The 21,282-nt window shown below is 35.5% G+C and overlaps 1 protein-coding gene across 2 annotated transcripts in view; it reads left to right on the forward strand.

Annotated features, from left to right (window-relative positions):
• The window catches only part of wls (Wnt ligand secretion mediator), a 79,131-nt gene that overhangs the window by 26,494 nt on the left and 31,355 nt on the right, over positions 1-21,282 (forward strand). Inside the window, exons 7-10 of one of the 2 annotated variants that reach the window (XM_090380041.1) lie at positions 3,637-3,773; positions 5,232-5,272; positions 7,380-7,507; positions 14,218-14,229. In XM_090380041.1, coding sequence (XP_090236167.1) covers positions 3,637-3,773; positions 5,232-5,272; positions 7,380-7,507; positions 14,218-14,229 — 318 coding nt within the window. The remainder of the gene's footprint in view (positions 1-3,636; positions 3,774-5,231; positions 5,273-7,379; positions 7,508-14,217; positions 14,230-21,282) is intronic. The other variant, XM_090380040.1, reaches the window with a different exon arrangement.

Genomic DNA, 21,282 nt, shown 5'->3' on the forward strand with positions numbered 1-21,282 from the left:
ATTTAAATCTTGTTTGACATCTCAGTTCGGTTATAAACATAATGGTATGAAACATTTATCAGAACTTTCATATATCATGGCATATGAATTAACTGATTATTTAAAATTATTTTTAAAGAAAAATGGTTGCCAAACATATCTTTCACGCATTTCCTCTTGCCTCTCATTTAGTGATATCTGTTTACGATATACTATTTTCCACTTATATATGTTAATATTGAATAAAATGCATTTGTTTCCTCAAAAAACAGCAATTCTACTTAAGACTCAAATCCTCAAGCTTAATATGATGCTCACTTTATGAAATAAATCAGTTTGACTGGAAATAAACAAAGAATAATAAATTTTAAAGCAAGTTGCTTGATTCCCTGGGGAAGTGCAGCCCACAGCCTAAGAATCATGGCTTAAGACATTGTTTCTCGTGTAATTTGATAATTTGTTTGACACTTTATATGAGCAACCTCTACTGGGATTGCATGCCTATGTAGGTCTTGTTACTTACTTAATTCATCTGTAATGCTACTAAATAACACTGACTCGAATCTGTAAAATGTCTTTATTATGATAAAATAAAATACATGCATACTGATTGTATAACTATATATTAAAATATTAAAACAAAATAAAATAAATGTTGTATAACAAGAATAAAATTCAATAAAATATATAAAATTAAAAGGGATACAAGTTGTTTAAAACCACTAATACAGGAGCTTTTGGAAGCAGCGGCTGCCTTCATCAGCTATAGTGGTTGCAGGATGACCGACAATCTATATGTACCACACATCTCAGCAGGTCTGTGACGTGAACTATGGCATCTGCACATGGTTCACTTCTCGTGCATTGGAACCGGAATGGACGGGCCACTCTAAACCATTCATCTCTTCGTAGGATATGGGCTTCAAAGAGTGGATGAATACGACAGCCCTTATCCCTATTTAGTGCTCGGAAGAACATATTCTTAAACTCTCCACCATTTCCGGTTCCAAAACACATGTGCTTTATCCATGATCATGGCTTCTTTAGGAGTAATGCCATGCCCAGTTTCCCAGGCATGTTCCGCTACAACTGAACCTTCATAATTTGCAGTCTTAAGGGCTCTATTGTGTTTCCCCAGGCAATCCCGCAGTCTGCGTTTCGTTTCCCCATGTAACACCCCCATAATCGGGACACTTAGTTTCATATATGACCCCACTAGTGTCATTACCCGCAATAGGATCTTTAGTTGCGGAAACTACTGTGTGTGTAGCCTCCGACCTGGCAGCTGCACACAGCGTATCTTACACGAACGCAAGATACGGGAAATGGGTTCCGAAATGCCCGGATAGTAGGGGATGTGTGCGGTGAAAACAGGAGTAAAAGCATCCCTGCGACTGTTGTTCATATACCTCTTAAACACCTCTCAATGATGCTCCGGGGGTAACCGCACGTTACTAGGTCTGCTGTGACACGTTTAATCTCCTTGCCTCTCTCTTCAGATGAGCAGTAGGACCCCACCCTTTCCAATAAGGCCTTAACCACGCTACTTTTGTGGTAACTGGCCTGAGCTGTTTTGAAGTGTGTGTGTATTGGCCCCGACACATAGATTTTCTGTAAACCTTAGTTTTCAAGTGTCAGCCTTCTCTGTACTTAGAACCTTTCCATTCCTAGACGTGTATGTATACAAGTCGCAGGAATGCTTTTACACCTGTTTCCACCCCATACATCCCCTACTATCCGGGCATTTCGGAACCCATTTCCCGTATCTTGCGTTCGTGTAAGATACGCTGTGCACTGCTGCGGAGGCTGCACACAGTAGTATCCGCAACTAAAGATCCTATTGCGGGTAATGACACTAGTGGGGTCATATATGAAATTGAGTGTTCTGATTGTGGGGGGTGTTATGTGGGGAAACGAAACGCAGACTGCGGGATCGCCTGGGGGAACACAATAGAGCCCTTAAGACTGCAAATTACGGAGGTTCAGCTGTAGCAGAACATGCCATGGAAACTGGGCATGGCATTACTGCTAAAGAAGCCGTGATTATTGATAAGGCACATGGCTTTTGCAACTGGAAATAGCTGGAGAATTTAAAAATATGTTCGTCCGAGCACTACAGTCTTAATAGGGATAAGGGCTGTCACATTCATCCACTCTTTGAAGCCCTTATCCTACAAAGAGACGAACGGTTTAGAGTGGCCCGTCCATTTTCCGGTTCCAATGCACGAGAAGTGAACCGTGTGCAGACGCCATAGTTCATGTTGCAGACCTGCTGAGATGTGTGGTACATATAGATTTTCAGTCATCCTGCAACTAATATAGCTGATGAAGGCGGCCGCTGCTGCCGAAAGCTCCTGTATTAGTGGTTTTAAACAACTTTATCGCTTTTAATTTTATATATTTTATTGAATTTTATTCTTGTTATACAACATTTATTTTATTTTGCTTTAATATTTTAACATATAGTTATACAATCAGTACGCATGTATTTTATTTTATCATAATAAAGACTTTTTACAGATTCGAGTCAGTGTTATTTAGTAGCATTACAGATGAATTGTTACTTATTTATCCTAATGGCAAAATTTTCTTTCTTGTATTTTCCTAGTCTGACTACTTGTCATTATTTCTTCCCAAATCGTTATAGCTATTTTGGAAAACAGCCACAGGATATACATGATAAATACGAGTTATCCTGACCTTTGGCTGGCTCAGGTACATGATACAAATGGTTTGTCTGTAATAGCCCTAACCTTCACTTGGTCAAGTTTTTTATTTTTACCTACCATGAGCATTGCACATATTCTGTTTTTGATTCATGCTGTGTGTATTTGTTGTTCACTTGCTTGTTTGTATACTAGGCTTGCTTACTCCTTTCAGAAACGAGTTTATAAGTACTATGAGGGCCCTGAGGAGCTAACTGTGTTTTCTGGACTTTTGGACTTATCCAAATTTTTGAAGGCAAATTTTGGGAAAAAATATTTTTTGACATACCTTTTTGTTAAAAAAACACTGCTATATCTCGACTATTTTTAGGTTTAGATTATTTGTTGTCTGAACCTTTTTTGTCAAATTTGGAAGTGAAATTTTGAATTCAAAGTTAAAATTGGACTAAGTATTACTTTTCAGATTTTATTATTTCTAAATTTAGCCTAATCAACTGCTTCTTTTTCTCAAGGGAATGTTATTTCCCCATCCTTGTTTTAGTTTAAAAACATCAGTGGCTTACGAATGTAAACTGATTATATTTTAAGAAAACATTTGCAACTTGAAGAGGCACATCACATACTTGCCCTCATACTTAGCTGCTCTATACAGCTAAATGTACATATTGAAGAGTCAAATTTTTCTAGTGCCAAAATGTTCCCTCAAATTCAGTGCAATGTGGTATTTAAATTTTAGATCATTTCTAAACGTGGTAAGTAAAGCTGCATAGCATCTTTTTTCCACAATGGATGAGATCATTTTAACTTAAAATTTTTTTTTCTCTTTTATTATATAAATTGCACATTCTTTAAAAAAGGGCCATCTGCAAAGGTGACAAGGTAACCTCAGCAATCATTGTACTTTAAGCAATTTCTAAAATGTTCCTTCATTTCAAATTCAGTGTAGTTTGGTGTTTAAAGAACACACTATAAACTTATTACTTTTTTTTAGGTTATAAATCAGAATGGTGGATTTACAAAAGTTTGGGTTTCTTTGAAGACTTTTTTTTTCCCTCTTATTATTGCTACAATGGTGTGGTGTTGGCGCCGTATTAATCTTTTATCTCGACCTCCTGTCTTAATTGAAAAGTAAGTTTGTATACTTGTTATTTAGTTTGATTTGAACATTTGTCTTTATTTTATGCAATACTCTTTTCATTTTATTTATTTTTTTTTTCTTTATTACAGTAATATTTATGAAATTTTGAGTATTAATAATAATTTGATGTAATTAGTAGTGGAGTTAATGATATTGAAGAAATAAATGTACATTGCATTGTGCTGCTGCATTCTGACAGCAATCACTATCTTCACTGCTGCTTATATTTTAATTTTTTTCATTTCTCATTTTTCTCGTGTTTAATTTAGTTATTTTTATTTATTTTTTTGTGTCATCTTCCATATTTAAAGTGTTAATTATTGTTAGTAGCAGGACAGTTTCTTGCAATCATTATACTCCTGTAGTTGTTAATTGCCATATATCAGTGAATGGCAAGAAGGCGAATTTTTAGGAATTATTTATTTATTTTTTTTTTTGAAGAACTCAGTTGTGTGGTTGGTTTACAACTCTCATTCAGTTTTGCTAATGCAGTTTAATATGTGTATATGCAATCACTACAAATCCTGTTCAATTTCCCCAGCTGTTATAGAATGGAAGCACTTCATATAATACATTTTTAATAATTTATGTGAAATTCACAATGATTTTTTTCCAGCCACTTGATTGGCTGATATTTTGAGTGAAAGAATAATTCTCTCACTTTTTTTTTTTTTTTTTTTTTTATATATATATATATATATACACACATCCTGTGGTGGTAAAAGTTCATATTTGATGATGCAAAAAATCCAATAATACAGGCCAACTCTGGTCACATCTCATTTTCCCCTTCCCCAAGCTTATCAGAGCCTGAGAACCAGGAGCCTTAGCTGCCATTTTTAGACTAACTGATGGGCAGAGTAATTTCCAATAAATTGCAATACTGATTTTTTAAAAAAAAGAAGAAGAAAAAAGAAACTTAGCTTTGGATTATAGATCAGGATTGTAGTGCTGCTAAGCCTAACTCTAAACCCGTCTTAAAGCATTATTAACTATCTATTGTAGGGGTGGCAAACCCATGGCATGCTGAATTCAGAGCATTCCAAAAAAATTTCAAACTTCATGCAGTGATTTGTTTGAAGTTGGAGTGGTGAGACGTACTGATGAAATTGTGGAACAAAATTAAGAAAACAATTTATAGATTTCACACATTTATTCAGAACATGAGTTATTGGTAAAAAATTTTCATTGGATCACATTTTTTTCACAAGAGGAAATTTGAAAGTATTTAAAATTTCCCTCAGGTATGCCACTGGTGTGTTGTGACACTAGTGAGATTCACAAACACTGCTGAGTTTGACACCTTTGGTCTAAATGATCTGTTGTCTGTCATGCTTAATATTGCATGGAGCCTTAGCATGAGGCTCTTGTTTACCCTGAATGAACTCTGTTAAAGTAGGATATTATATTTTTAAATGGTTTAATTGATTTTATTTTTTCCTCTCCAGGATGCTCTTGGTGTTAGGAATTGCTGTGACACTTTTAAATTGTAAGTTTTTCTTTTTTTAATATTGATTCTAAGTTATGTTAAGTAAAAATATGAGTTAAAAATTTCTAAAACTGTGACTAAAATCCTATGATCACTTGAATTTTGTGTGCTGTCGTTTACGTATTTTGGATCTGTAAATAAAGAAATCCAAAGTACAGAAGGGATATGTAAACCTGCTTCATGTAGAACTATTCTACTGAAAAACATTCACTAATTATGGGTGTTAATCTCAGTCCCATGACCTGATAAATTTCCTCTCTTCCTTTGCAGAGCTGTGAAAACTTCATGAAACAGAGTTTGAAATCACTATGCCATACCAGCTTGCTCAGGGAAAAAATAATACATACTACTAGTGAATCAGGAAATTTTTCTCAAAATTTGGCTTTGATGTTCATATATGATTTTGAAAAATTATTGTTCAGCTATAAACACATTAGGGCAGAATGTGTTGATGACTTTATCACAAATAAACCAGTATGGATGTTTGTGTGAGTGTATCCTAACAGGAACTGTGTGGTTTTGTATGGTTGGGAACTTCCTGTATTAGCAAGGATGGGGAAATGTAGCTTTGGCAAGGAGCATGCAAACCTACACAAAAAAAGATGGCTTGATTCAATTTATATTTTAGTAGCACTACCTTCTAATAGTGGTGAACTCCCATAGTTCTGATCAGATCATAACATATAAATAATCCTGTGCAATACCATAAAATTGTGTTGGTATGACAAAGGTTTGAAATAAAAGGGAACAAAAAAAGTACTGTATTTTCACACTGTGCTCTTCCTTTAACCCCTTCACGGAACATTTTTTCTGGAAAATGTGCCATAACGGATCAACTTTTTTTATTTTGCAGATTAAAAGTATGCATCATGCGAATACTTATTGTATATCTTTTTGTGTTTTTTATTAATTTTTTCGTATAAAATACATGGGAATAATTAACCCATTTGAGCTATCCCGAGTTATCTCATGTATGCTAAAAAGTGTGCAAATTATACAGATTTTTTTAATAAATTAGCACTTGATCTAAAAGATTGGCACATAAAAAGTCTTCATTACTCATTATATAAATAAATTTAAATAATCAAGTGGAATGCACAAGCAGTAATCGTGAACTAGCTACATTCTGACACATGGCTGCCACAAGTGGAGGGGCGAGGTAAGCGTTGCTTACGGGTGGCAGTTCAAGAGGGTGCAGAAATATTTTTCAATATTATTTTTGTGAATTATTTTCGTGGGTTCAGTATTCTGCATTTGGGATGGCAAATTATATTTTGCTTACTGGCAGCACAGGAACGTGCGCTACTGTTCTGACATTGCTGTACAATATAAGTAAAACGAAAGCCAGTCCTTTACTGTCAGGCGTATGAAAATCCTTAGAAAAACTCGGGATTTATCTGCCTAATACAAAATTAGCCAGGTAAATGCCAGAGAAAATTTGAAGGTATTATTGTTTGCTTCGGGTATTATTGTATCCCCAGATATTTCGTGTAGTTCCAAATAACTTTTAAAATTAAAAATGAGATATCTCGGGATAATCCATGAAGGGGTTAAACCAATTGTATCATAATTTTGAATCATACTTAGGGGCTAACAATTTCTGTACCATATTCCTACCCTTCCATATAAATAGAACATCTTATCCCTATTCTCAATACTTTTTACCAGGGATTTCTCATACTTAACTTTCACGTCTTACATCAGTGATTTTTTTTTTTTCCCCTCCTTTTACAAATATGCATAATATAATTGTTATGCAGAATAGTGTCGTGTGATTGTAATTATCCCATGCTGATTTTTTTTTTTTCTTTTCACAAATTGAAGCTTTTAATTCTCATATTATCCATTGTGGCATTTGTCTTTTGTTGTATTTTTTTCACTAAATGAATGTGTCAGTGGCTTCAGAAACATCGCTTAAACATTTATACATTTGGAACATCAGCTTCTTTCCCTTCCCTCCTTTCCCCTCCTCTCTGAGTATAGATCTCAAGTAATTATTATTATTTTTCTTTTATATATACATATATTTTTTTGTTTGTTTGTTTTGTTTTATTACTGAACTGAAAATGTGTCCATAATGTACATTTTTTTAAAAATATCTTTTAAGTGCCTCTTGAATTTCTGACATTGTGGATTGAAATGCCATTTATGTTGCTGCTGGGTGATATTCGACAAGGTTTTTTTTATGCTGCTCTTCTTAGTTTCTGGCTAGTGTTCTGTGGAGAGCATCTTATGGTATGTCATTAATTTGCTTTATTTATGTTGTAATATAAACAATGCATGTTGTATAAAGTTTAGGCGTCTCCGTAGCCAGGTGGGCAGGAGCAGCAGTGCATAGCACATGCTTCTTGATTAGACCAGGGTTCGAGCCCGTGACCACCAAATACGGAGGATGCGGAAAGATCAGGGAATGACCACCACATATCCCTGGAGCAATATGGCCTTAGTTGCTAATGCTCCTAAAAACCAAATAACAAACAAATAAAGTTTAAATAAAATTATTATTGAATAGAGAATTGATTAAGGCTGTGTTTTTGGTTTAGCCTCTTTTGACTTTAGCCTTGTCGTTGCCACTAAGCATATAACAACAAATGCCAAGATAGCATAAAATTTGTATTTGGAAAGTGGGCCATAGACAAGAAAATTAGCAAATTATTTTTACAGCAATTAATAGTTTCTCTGTGCAATTATGTAATATACGCTAATCATTTTTTCATAACCTGAGCTTAATTTTTTTGTTCATGTTATAAAAAAAACTAAAAATAAGCGTTACTTGAACCATTAGTTACTGTTACTGATGTTTCAGCACGTGGCTGATTTCTCCCCCTCCCCAAATATGTTGTTGTTAAAATCATTATCACATTTTCAGTTCCATGAAATCACTTTGCCAGCAAAGTGATTTCATGCATTTAAAGTACAGTCCATTCCGGTTATTTGGGACACATCGGGACTAGTGCATTTTGGCCCGTTTAAGCGGCTGCCCCAATTATCCAAAGTTTCACGTAAATAGTTAAAAATACAATGTACCCCCTTTACAATTGGTTCACTGTAAATGTACAATCAAATCACGTTACAACGAACTCAACATAGTAAAGTACCGTTCACTATACGATGTGCAGTAAGCGCTGGTCATTGTGATCACGTTTGTGAATTGAATTTTAATTCTATTAAACAGCGATTCTAATTAGCGAAAATAGGAGTAATATTATCCACAGGCTATAAAAGCAAAGATATATAAAGCACAGATTTACCCTTTATTACCTTACCAATTAAAAAATTAAATGATACATGAAAATCGGAATTAATACATACTGTTATATGTACATACTAAACTAGTTGACATTTCTGTTCATTGACATTTGTGGGTGGGGGTTAAAATTCAAAACGGTAAAAAGATAAGCAATCAATAACAAAGAACACGGCACACACAAATTGCAAGTAACACAATACGCGCAAGTGAGAACGGAATAACAAGTTACGAATCTTTAAAAATAGGAATGAAGAGAAGATTATGAAAATTTATTTTTTTATATAATTGAAGATTTCATGGAAGTGTAAACACATTTCATCATAATAACCCACAGAATTCCAGCTGTCAGTATTATCGCAAATTCAGTAAGATTGAGTTTACTGTTCGTTTATGACAGATTTCACTAACAGAAATTGCCGACCGGGCTAGCCGGGTGGGTAAAGTGCCTACCTAGCAACCCAAAGGTCGCGGGTTCGAATCCTGCCTCGGGCTTGGATCAAAGTACTGCAAAAACCTTGGGAGGTGTATTATGGCCACAGAAGCCGATGCGCCAACAACTACAAAAAAAAAAAAAAAAAAAAAAAACTAACAGAAAAGCCCAATAAACAGGTGACTGCTAATTATTTTTATTGTTTTATGGTTGTGACCTCCAGAATTTCGACTGAACCACGTGGGACCATCGGAGACAATCATAGGGTAATCTCCAGTGCTGCGGTCTCCTGCCCCGATTAAACGGCATGCTGTCCAAATTAAGCGAAGTAAACCCTGGCTATTTTCTCGATTGGTTTCTGTTTTTTAAGATTTTCCCCAAATAAACGGTTGCCCCGATTAACTGGTGGCCCAAATAACTGGAATCCACTGTACTTTGTAAATTTCTATAGGAATTGACCCTGGTCAATCCCAATTTTAGAAATGCTAATGGAAAACATTGCTATCTCAGTAGTATTTATTATTGGGTGTGTTATTTTAATGGCAAATGAAGTGAAAGTCAGAAAAGGCTAAAACTTGACAGTTAGCATTTAATTTAACTGTCATTTTCAGTTAGGTTATTTTTATTTTTATTTTGTAAAAATTATGTAATCAGTTGAAAAGTTTAGAGAATAGAATAGTGTATGTGACGTTAGAGTTAGATTCATTTTATGCCGTATATATTTCAGTTGTCTAGCCAAGAAGTTTCCTGTGATAATAAATACTATAAAAAGATAATGTTCAGAAAATGAAGGACAGGCATATGTTGCCTTCGTTTTTAGAATTGCAGCTTACACTATAATTAGTACAGTCCTCTCATGTAAAGCATTCGTCCCAGCTATTACACTGTGTTTGTCCTAAATGATCTGAAGCATACAATAAACTGCTCATCAGGAATTGAGAACTGTACTTTTCTTCTTATAGCAAGTGCCATTCAAGGACAAGGTAATATCCATAATGAATTGAAAAAACATCTTTCATTGTCATCTGTGATGCTCCAGGCACCTTCTATAATCATTTGTGGAGATCAGAAACTGCTTGTCTTAGTGAACAGTTATTGGTCTCCTTGCAGGAGCCTGCCCTGCCCAAAAACTAAGAAAGGATCTTTTTCATCATTTACTACTATCTTGTAACTCTGACTAGCTGCTTGTAAAATCCTATAAAGAATGGCAAAACAGGGTGGTATTACTTCCAATGGAAGAGGTATATATCTAGTATTGTCTCTGGTGGACTTGAAATGTCCATTAGCAATAGTTCTCTAGGACTGAAGCAGACAGTACATGAATAATCAGCCCTAACCATTCAAAATTGCACACGTGTTTATATAAACATTATTTCATTGTTTTCATATCCTAAATCAATCCCGAAAAGTGCATCTCACGTGTTATGAAACGTGTATATCAGTCTAGAAACTCATTAATTTTTAATGATGGGATTAGTGGCTCTGGAAACACACGGTTTTTGAAAGTGCACACCAGGAGAGCACAATGCAGAAACAGGAAATTGATATAAGGACAAAAGGCCCTAATAATATGCACGTGTGGACATTTGGGGCTTAAAGGGGAACAGGTATCCTGTGTGTTATCAGACACTCAGCCTAAAACACTGATGGATCCAATATCTCTCTATTACAGAAGATTTAGGAGAAGTCCGGTTGACCTGCCTCCCTAAAATCCACTCATGCACACCTTCTCGATGGTAAGCCCTGTTACGTCACTTAGGTGGCAACGAACGTGTAGAGTGGTTCTCTTCAAGACGCCTGGTCAGCGTGAAGAGGAAAAGACCAAACCCTCCAGCACATGAAAGCACGACGAAACAAATGGCCCTCAGTCCCCAGCAGCTTTCACTCTCCCTCTTACGGCAGCGAGAGGATCAGAGTGGAAGCAGAGGGTGCTAAGAATCTCTGGGTACGACCAGGCTGCCATGCACGGAAAATGAACTTGGCCTGTTATAACGTAAGAACACTCATCGGTGAAGACAGGATATTAGAGCTGGAGAAGGAATTGGAAAATGTGAATTGGAATATCATCGGTTTGGCTGAAACAAGAAGAAGAAATGAATCACTTATAAGTTTACCAAGTGGAAATCTGCTGTACACCAATGGAAACAGTGAAAGAAGTGAAGGTGGAGTTGGGTTTCTGGTCCATAAAGATTTTAAAAACAACATTTTGGAATTCAAAAGTACATCACCAAGAGTGTCAAGACTAATACTCAAGATTTCTAAGAGATACAAGCTAAAGATTATAATGATTTATGCACCAACATCGAGCCATGATGATGAAGAGGTTGAAGAAATGTATACAGAAATGGAGAGTCTTCTAGATGAGCAGAAAACCCACTACACTATTATTATGGGAGACTTCAATGCTAAGGTTGGAAAAAGACAAAACAGCGCAGAAAGGAGAACAATAGGAAATTTTGGAATTGGTGAAAGAAATGAAAGAGGTGAAAGACTTGTGGAATTTGCAGAATCTCAAGGATTGTCAGTAATGAACACTTTTTTCAAGAAAAGGGTGAACAGAAAGTGGACATGGAAGAGTCCAAATGGATTAACTACTAATGAAATTGACTTCATCCTCACTAACAGAAGATATATTGTGAATGATGTTACTGTCCTGAATAAGGTAAATGTTGGAAGTGATCACAGAATGGTAAGATGTACACTTGATATAGATGTAGGAAAGGAAAGGAAAAAACTGACCCGAGTAAATAATACAAAGGTCTTTGAGATAACAGAAGGGGAGAAAAAGCAGTATGTACTGGAACTTAAGAACAAGTATGAGCTTCTGCAGACTGCTGAGGACCAAGATATCGACGAGGAATATTACAACTTTTTGAAAGTGATAAAGCCCAAGAAACCTATAGGGAAAAAGAAATCCAAAGAAGAAAAAATTAGTCAAGAAACACTTGTCATGATGAACCGAAGACGACAAATGAAAAGCAAGAAAAACACTGACAGGGAGAAAATTGAGTATACTGAGTTATGCAAAGCCATTATAAAGAGACTCAGAGAGGACATAAGAAGATTTAACGCAAGAAAAGTAGAACAAGCATTAAGGGAAAACAAAGGAATTAAATCAGCAGCCATGAGCAGTAATACAGAAAGACAAATGATACTGAAACTGAAGAATAGCGAGGGTGTACTTATAAACAGCAGAGAAGGCATAATTCAAATAGCAGAAGACTACTATAGAGAATTATACAAGGAGCAGGGGAATGATGCCAGCAGTGGGGAAGATGGATTGCAAAGTAGCAACACATACGACATACCCAATATTCTTCCTGATGAGGTAGAACATGCATTGAAGAAAATGAAGAATCAGAAAGCCCCGGGGAAGATGAAGTTACTGTAGAGTTGTTAAAATTGGGAGGAAGAGACATAACACAAAAACTGGCAAGGCTCTTCACAAAGTGCATTAGAAAAGGTGTGACACCTAAGCAGTGGAATAATGCAATCATAGTTTTGCTGCATAAGAAAGGAGATAAATCAGAAATTGGAAATTATAGACCAATTAGCTTGCTATCCCACATCTACAAGTTGTTCACAAGGGTCATTACTAACAGATTAGACAGAATACTTGATGAGAATCAACCGAAAGAGCAAGCTGGCTTTAGGACAGGATTCTCAACTATGGATCACCTTCATGTAATATCACAGCTAATGGAGAAAGCAAATGAATATAAAACACCATTATGCCTGGCATTTGTGGATTATGAAAAGGCATTTGACTCCATACAGCATAAGGCAATGTTTCGGGCACTGGAAAGACAAGGCATTGATACCCCATATATTATGATTTTGAAGAAAATATATGAGAGTGCTACCTCCTTTATTAGACTAGATAAAGACAGTAGGAAATTTAAAATTGAGAAAGGAGTTCGACAAGGAGACACAATATCTCCGAAGCTGTTTACTGCTGCCCTTGAGGAAGCTTTCAGAAGATTAGACTGGTCGCAGAAAGGAGTCAATGTGAACGGAGAGTACCTAAACCATTTACGATTTGCAGATGACATTGTGGTCATTAGCCACGATCCCAACGAATTAGAGGAAAATCTTAATCAGTTATGCACAGCTAGTAAGGATTTTGGACTAAAGATGAATATGGCTAAAACAAAAGTAATGATGAACAAGTATGCCACAGAAAGGGAAATAAAGATTGAAGGAGCAGTAATTGAAAAGGTGGAGTCATATACTTATCTGGGACAAGTTATTAGTTGTAATAATGATAAATGGCTGGAAGTCAAGAGAAGAATAAATTTTGGATGGATAGCATTCAGGAAATATAGTCACATACTGAAGAGCAATATCCCAGTTTGTCTGAAACGTAAAATAATGAACCAATGTATACTCCCCACCATGACTTATGGAAGTGAAACTTGGGCACTCACCAAAAGAATGGAAGAGAAGCTGAGAACTACACAGCGAAGAATGGAACGAATCATATTGGGAATCAGACTGTTAGATAAGAAGAGAAACACATGGATTAGGCAACAAACTCAAGTAAAGGACATTCTTATCAAAACTAAAGAACTAAAATGGGCCTGGGCAGGACACATAGCTCGAAGACATGATGACAGATGGACTAAGAAAATAACAGAATGGTATCCAAGAGGAGCTAGAAGAAAACCTGGAAGACAAAGGCGGAGATGGATAGATGAAATTCATGAGTTTGTGGGTAGTAAATGGATGGCCAGTGCTCAAAACAGAAGGAACTGGAAAGTGGCTGGAGAGGCCTTCATCCTGCAGTGGATTGAAAATGGCTGATGATGATGATGATGATGATGATGATGTGGACATTTGAATCATGGAAATATTTTTTTGAGTGCTAGTAATCTGTCTAACGATTGAAATTTATTATGTGAATTGACATATGAATTTCCAAAATTTTTGAATCATACTTTTTTAGATAATTATTATTACAGGAGATTAATTTCAGATTCAGTTTTTGCTTACTTAATGAAGAAAGTAATTATTATTTATGAACCAAGTAATGTTAACTTGTCCTGACAACAGATTCTTGTTAACATTTACTTCATAAACATCACTGAAAATTAAATATAGGCAGTACAATCTCTTGTATATTTTATTTTTTTTAAAGTGATTTTTTTAATTATTTAGTCAATTTCTTAAAATTAATTATTCAGTAATTTACTTTTGTATTTATCTTTGTATTATGAATTCTTATAAGCAAAATTGTTTTTATCAATCTATGGCAACATATTGAAGGAGAGGAGAAAGGTTAGTGTCAAATATTTCTTCCTTGTTAGTCAAATGCATAAATATTTTATGTACAGTATTATAAATATTTTGTTTATTCTGTTACTAATGTAATAGTTAAATTTTAAAATTTTCTTTTTAATATTTTAATGTTATAAGAAGGTCATTTATAATGAGTAAATTAAATGTGAAAAACATCAATTAAACTATATGATTTGTTTAAGTGAATTTCACTGTATAAAAAGTATTACTTAAAGTAAGCTAAAACTCTCATACGATAGAGCTATTTAATAATTGGCAAGGTTTCTGGATTCCTTACTAAATCAGATTAGCAAAGTAAAACTTAATTGTAATATTGAATATGGTGAACTTGGTTTAAGATTCAAGTTCATTTATTAAAATTGCTCAAATTCTGGCATCTCAGTATCAGAACTACAGTAAATTCTGATTTTGATTGATTTTTTTTTTTTTTTTTTGTGATTTTTTTTTTTTTTTTTTTTGTGATTTTTTTTTATTGATATTGTTTAAAATTACTGAAATATGGTCATCAAAACTGTTATTATTGTTGCTTGTTTGCTCATTTAAAATTCCACCAGTAGCAGCACTTACCAGACAGGCTTTGGGCCTTATGTTGTCGTTAGTTTGTAAAATGACCTACAAACCTAGATGACCTAGATCAGGGGTCGGCAACTTTTTTGAGTGAAGAGCCATTTTTGATCTAATTAAAAAAATAAAACAAGAATCCAAAGAGCCACACTTCAGCTCAAGCTGGAATGAAGAAGAGGGGAGTTTTTTAAGAAATGGAATAGAATGGGAAGATGTTTTATTAAAAAATATATATTTTTTGAACTATTATTTATTAATACGGAAAAAATGTAACAAACATCCAATTAGGTACGAATTAATGTGACTTTTGCTGCTGAACTTCTTTGAGTGAGACTCTCAACATCAGGCGAGTATGCCATAATTTTCATCTTTAAACATGCTGAGAGATTCACATTGTTCAGACAGTTTCTTGATTTATTTTTAATACAGTTCATGTTCGAAAATATTTGCTCCCAGAAATACGTCGCTTGTCGTACACGTGGGTGAAAAATTAATGCATGCAGCTTGCGAGCCACAGGTTGCAGACCCCTGACCTAGATGTATCATTTGGACAATCCTGAAATTGTGTATGGGAACTCTAAATAAAATAAGTGAAACCCTTCAATGCATATAATAGCAAAGTCAACCATGCCCTTCAATTCTGATATTAGAAAAACTGCTATTCATTAGGATGAATCCTTGTGTAATAGTATCACTGTATTAACAATAGTTGATTTTTGTATGCCATGCTAGTTAAATAACAAGATGGAGAAATCTGAACTTATGCTGTTATGAAGTATGTATTTGAAAAACATATATGTAATGCAGGGCCCAGCTGATATGATAGCAGTTGATATGATAGATATGATTCAACCTAATCTACTGTTGCCAAGTGGTATGCACATTTCACCTGTGGAAGAGAGTCGTACAAAAATGAGTGCCATTTTGATTACTCATTAGCATCTCTCAGTTCAGAAACAGTAGCTGAATGATTTGTTGAATTGCCACAATGAAAGGCCAGTATTAAGCATAATTAATCATAAAATTGCATAAAGCCATCAAGATAAAGTGCCAAGGGATGTTGTATCATGTCTCCTTATCTGCTGGGACAACAAACCAGTACGCATCCATAATTGCAATGTATGTCATCACAGTGCAGTGTTTGAAATCCTCAGTCAAAGGTCTTCCCTTATTTCTCTTTTTCCTGTATGCTTATTTCATAATGGAGGTCTGACTTAGCTGAATGGTCAGTGTAGCAGCACATATGTTTGAGTTGGCTGATTCTGTGACTTCTATAATTTAGCCCCAAAATGGGTGCGCAATTGCTGTTACATAAGGAAACACATCATTCCCCCCAAGTGCTACCTTTTTAAAATTATTATTATTATTGGAAAGAAATAATTCAAAATTGCACACTTTTTTGATGCCACCCTACATTTTTATTCTTATGGACACAACTGTGAACAATCCATTCTTTTTATATATAAAACATTTTTAAATATTTTTTTTAAAATAACACAATTGGGGCACGTGCCTTTGTTCTTGTTTGAACGTACCTCCCTTCTTTAGGTGTGGAATAATTTGTTGCTATGGGAAGAACAAATTAAGGCTTGCACTGATAGGAATAGTGTAGAGCAGTATTCAGGAAGAAAACTGATGCATTATTCATTATTAGTGCTTGAGTTATTCATGTAACCACTTTTCGTTTACACTTGTGAAAACAAAACTCCGGTGTTTTTTGTTATTGGAACTCGAATTGTTTATGCACCCTACTCACACAAACAATTCAAGCTGCTCCTAAAGCAAGTGGTGATAGCACTTTGCCAGAATTGGATAAGAAACACCCCATTAACTTTAAATTCATATTTTTAATAATTGCATACATTAGGTTTAAAGAAAACAATTATTCAATTATTTTATTTGTTTATGGCCAAACAGTGACGAAACAATTAATGTTGAAATCAAAATCAATTACAATAATTGAGGAATACTGAAATTTATATTGACGTTGCTCTGGTAGATAAGTTTTTTTTTATTTACATTTAATGGCTTCTGTAGCATGTAGGATGTGGATTTCACTTGGGCAAAGAGGTGGGCTAAGAGAGATTGATTGCAGAAGATAGACTTTTTGTATGGCATGAAAGGACTTGAGCACTTCTATGGGGGAAAAAAATGCATATCCGTTCAGGGGAACTGTTTTAACACTGAAAAATTTTTGAAGTAGTCATTCAATAAACTCCTTGAATGCTCTCATTTTACTGCTTTCCATTTAGCTGAATAGCATAATGTAAACAAAGTTTCGTTGCACCTTCGAATTGCTGAAACATGTTGTCTAATGACTATAATGCCTGTATCCCACTCAGGAGGCCTGGATTCAATTCCTGGTGTGATAATTTACTTCAGAATGAAATATTGACCCTGATTGTAAACTAAATACCAAAACGGTTCATTGATACCTCCTGTGTGGAATGGATTGTCTATAAAACCAGATAGCAGTTAACTACTAGCTCTCTAAGTTTGAATAAACTTTTCATTAATTCTTTTATCCCTTCATCCACAGACATTTTTCATTGATGTGTGGCCAAAAATATGGGATATTTTTTTATTGTTGAATTGTATTAATTAATTGTATTAACTTCATGAATTAAAATTACATTTTTATAAAAGCCCAAATCCAGTAAATATTATTTTAAAATGTGAAAGTAAGTTGGTAAAATAGTGCTATAATTGTAATTGAAACCTTGAAAAGCATGGTAAGTAATAATCAATACTTACTATGAATTACCAACACTAAGCATAATATATATATTACGCTTACTGTTGCAGTCAAACAAAAATACCCTGAAGACAATTAAGTTCATATATTACATTCAGAGAGAAAAACCTCTGTTTATAACAAATGCAATTAGCCACTTTGTATTTTTCATAAACAGACATGGGTAATATGAGATCAAAGCACATATCAATATTCATTGTGTAAAACAGCTGTGGGGGGGGTCAAATTCATGAAACTGGTAACTGCAGAAGTGTGGTTGGAGGGTTAAACAAAATTGAACCCAGTCATTTAAATCTTGTAGACTGAGGTGGAATAAAATAAACTTAACTTTAAAATTTGGAATGGTGATAGAATTGTACGTGCAAATGCAGTTTTTTGTGTTCAGAAGAATTAAGTTAATCAATTAACATGAAATTTGATACCAGGGTCCCTAAATATATTAGAATGAGGCCTTACTTTCATTTTTATGGGTCACTTTCTCCTTTTATGGTTTATTTTCTTTTTTCTAGAATGGTAGTTTGTTTCTTATTGTACACAGTGAGTGATAGTAGATGTTATTTGTATTCAAAATTTTCAGCTGATGTTGGGATATTACTAGGTTCTGCTCTTTCATCTACCATTTTTTAATCTATTAATGATTATTCTGTTAACTGCAAACCTTTTTTTTTTTTTTTTTTTTTATGTAAACCCCAAACACGAGAGGTATTGGAACCTATAGTACTTAGTACCATGCTTGGGTTGGAGGTTGAGAAGATGAAAGAAGATATTTGTTGACATTGGACTTGAACTTCTGTAGACTGTAATTTTCAGGAAATACGTATGAAGGAAGGTTGTTCCAGAAAACAGCAGTTGAATGAATAAACAAGGAAGATGAAAAGTTGGTTCTGTGAGTTTGAAGTTGGACAGTAAATGGATGTTGGCTGGTGGCGGCACATGTTTGGACTGTTTTGAAAGAGAGAGCGGGAATTATGAAGCCAATTCAGAAGAACAGTGCCAGTGGAAGTATCTGTAGAAGAGGCATGCAGCAGAAACAATATGTCTATGAGACAGCGAGTGAAGAGACTCTGTTAGAGATGAGTCATTATTTAACATAATTGCCCTCTTTTGAATGGAATCAAGAAGCCTGAGAGAGGTTTTGGGAGCACCACCCCCAGATGTGGGAACAATATTCCATGTCAGGGCGGATTTGCGATTTATACAGAGTGAGCAGCAGTTTGGAAGTAAAGTAACGCCGAGAGCGAAAGAGAAAACCAAGTTTTTTAGATGCAGAGGAAGCAATATTTGTAATGTGCTTGTACCAAGAGAGATTAGAAGTCAGGGTAATCCCCAAAAGAGATATATCATTTTGCCTAAAAATCGGAGTGTCACTAAAGATTAGATTAGGAGCAGAAGAATCCTTTTTGCGAGATATAAGACAAGACTGAGTTTTAGAAGGGTTGAAATCAACTAAGTTGTCTTTGCCCCACTGGAGAATTACCTGAAGATGGTCATTTAAGGAATTGGTAGCAGATTTTCGAGAAGTTGAAGCTGATTGAGCAGGGCAAGGTTTCTCAAAATGGAAAGTAGAATGCAGTGTGCTATCATTGGCAAAACTATGGATAGGATTTCCAGTCAATGGAAGAAGGTCATTAATATACAAGAGGAAAAGAGTGTGGGAAAGAACTGAACCTTGGGGTACACCAGCATTAGTGGAGAAGTTAGAAGACAGAAAGCCATCTACCATCACCCTCAGTGAGCGATCAGAGAGAAAACTGGATAACCAATTACTAAAAACAGTTGGCAAACCATAACATGGAAGCTTGTTTGGAAGACCTTTATGCCAAACACGATCGAAAGACTTTGAGATGTCAAGAGCAACTACTTGTGTTTCACCAAACCTTTCCATTGAATTAGTCCATAAATGGGTAACATAAGCCGGAATATCACCAGTGGATCGACACTGACGGAATCCATGCTGGTGATCATTGATCAGACAGAAGGTTTCTAGGTAGTTTAAGAGTTGGCAGTTAATTGATTTCTCCATTACTTTAGAAAAATTAGAAGTAATTGCAATGGGACGATAATTGAGTGGGAGGGATTTGTCACCCTTTTTTTAGGAACTGGCTGGATATGAGAAAATTTCCAAGCAGAAGGAAAAACACTTTTGGAATAAGAAAGTGAAAAAAGACGACAAAGAATAGGAGTAAGTTCAGGAGCACAGGTTTTGAGAACAAGTGGAGAAATACCATCGGGACCTGGAGTTTTCTTAGCATCAAGATTCATCAAAACCTTCTGACATCCTTTTGACAGAAGACCACAAGAAGCATTGAATAGAGCATGTTGGGAATGGTGGGAGGTGTTTTACCAAGATCATTAATACATGAGTTGGAAGAAAAATGGGATGCTAGCAGGTCAGCTTTATCCTTGGTTGAAGTGACAACAGAACCATCTGGTTTGGACAGAGGTGGAAGCAGAGATGAGCAAAAGGTGCGGCCAATAGCTTTGGCAAGAGACCAGAATGCTCTGCTACCATTAGGCAAGAAGCAAGTTTTCTACTCTTAGCCTGTTCAAACTCTTGTTTGGACTGATTAATAACTGCTTTACAATTGTTGCGAGCTTTGGTGTAGGCAGAAAATGAAACTGAAGAATTAAAAACAAGCCAATTACGATATGCAACATTCTTCTCTTGAACAGCCTTAGCACATTTATTGGAAAACCAAGGTTTAGATAAAGGACGAGATTTTAAAGTGGAGTGTGGGATAAAGGATTCCATTCCTGCAAGAATAATTTCACTGACACGATCTGAGCAAAAGTTGACATCAGAAGTTTTGAAACAGTAATCCGACAAAGGAAAAGGAGAAAAGAAATCTCGCAGGTCATCCCATTTTGCATTCTTGTAATGCCAAACAACACGAGGTTGGGAATAGCCATGAGATAAAGGCTCCATTGGAGAAGAGACAATCACCAAGTTGTGATCTGAAGTGCCTAAAGGACTTCTCACTTCGACCGTGTACTTAGAAGGGTTGTTCGTGAGAAAAAGATCCAGTGTGTTGGCTGTATGATTAGGATTGTCCGGTATTCTTGTAGGGTTTTTTTTGTTAGCGCATCGGCTTCTTTGGCCATAATACACCTCCCAAAGTTTTTGCATTTTACTCTGATCCAAGCCTGAGGCGGGATCCGATCCCGCAACCTTTGGGTTGCTAGGCAGGCACTTTACCCACCTGGCTAGCCCGGTCGGCATTCTTGTAGGTAAATGAACAATATGTGCAAGGTCATTAGTAATTGCAAAAGCCTCAGCATCTCTACCAGCTGGGTCGGTGTGACTAGAAAACATGAAGCCAGCTGGAGTTGTGAACATTAAAATCACCAAGGAAAATTACCTCACTGTTAGGAAAGTTGGACTGGAGAAAGTCAAGTTGTAAAGAGAGGAAGTCAAAGAGCTCCAAGTGATTAGTGGAGTTGGGAGAATGGTAGAGACAACAGATGAATTTGACACAATGAGGTAGTAGAGAGATTTTAAGCCAGAGAAGATCAAAGAGAGTAGATTCCAAATTGCCAAGTCTCTGACAGGGAATATCAGAACGGACATATGCACTGTATGATTCCTTTCGCCTTTGAGGCGAAAGGAATCATACAGCGAATAATTTGGGCATCTGAGATGAGCAGTAGTTGAATCAACCGATAACTGAGATTCTGTCAGAAAAAATACATGGGGTTTGGCAGACTGCAAGTGG

Source organism: Mastigoproctus giganteus, chromosome 8, assembly GCF_048544385.1.
Source record: "Mastigoproctus giganteus isolate SK-2022 chromosome 8, ASM4854438v1, whole genome shotgun sequence".
Lineage (NCBI taxonomy): Eukaryota > Metazoa > Arthropoda > Arachnida > Uropygi > Thelyphonidae > Mastigoproctus > Mastigoproctus giganteus.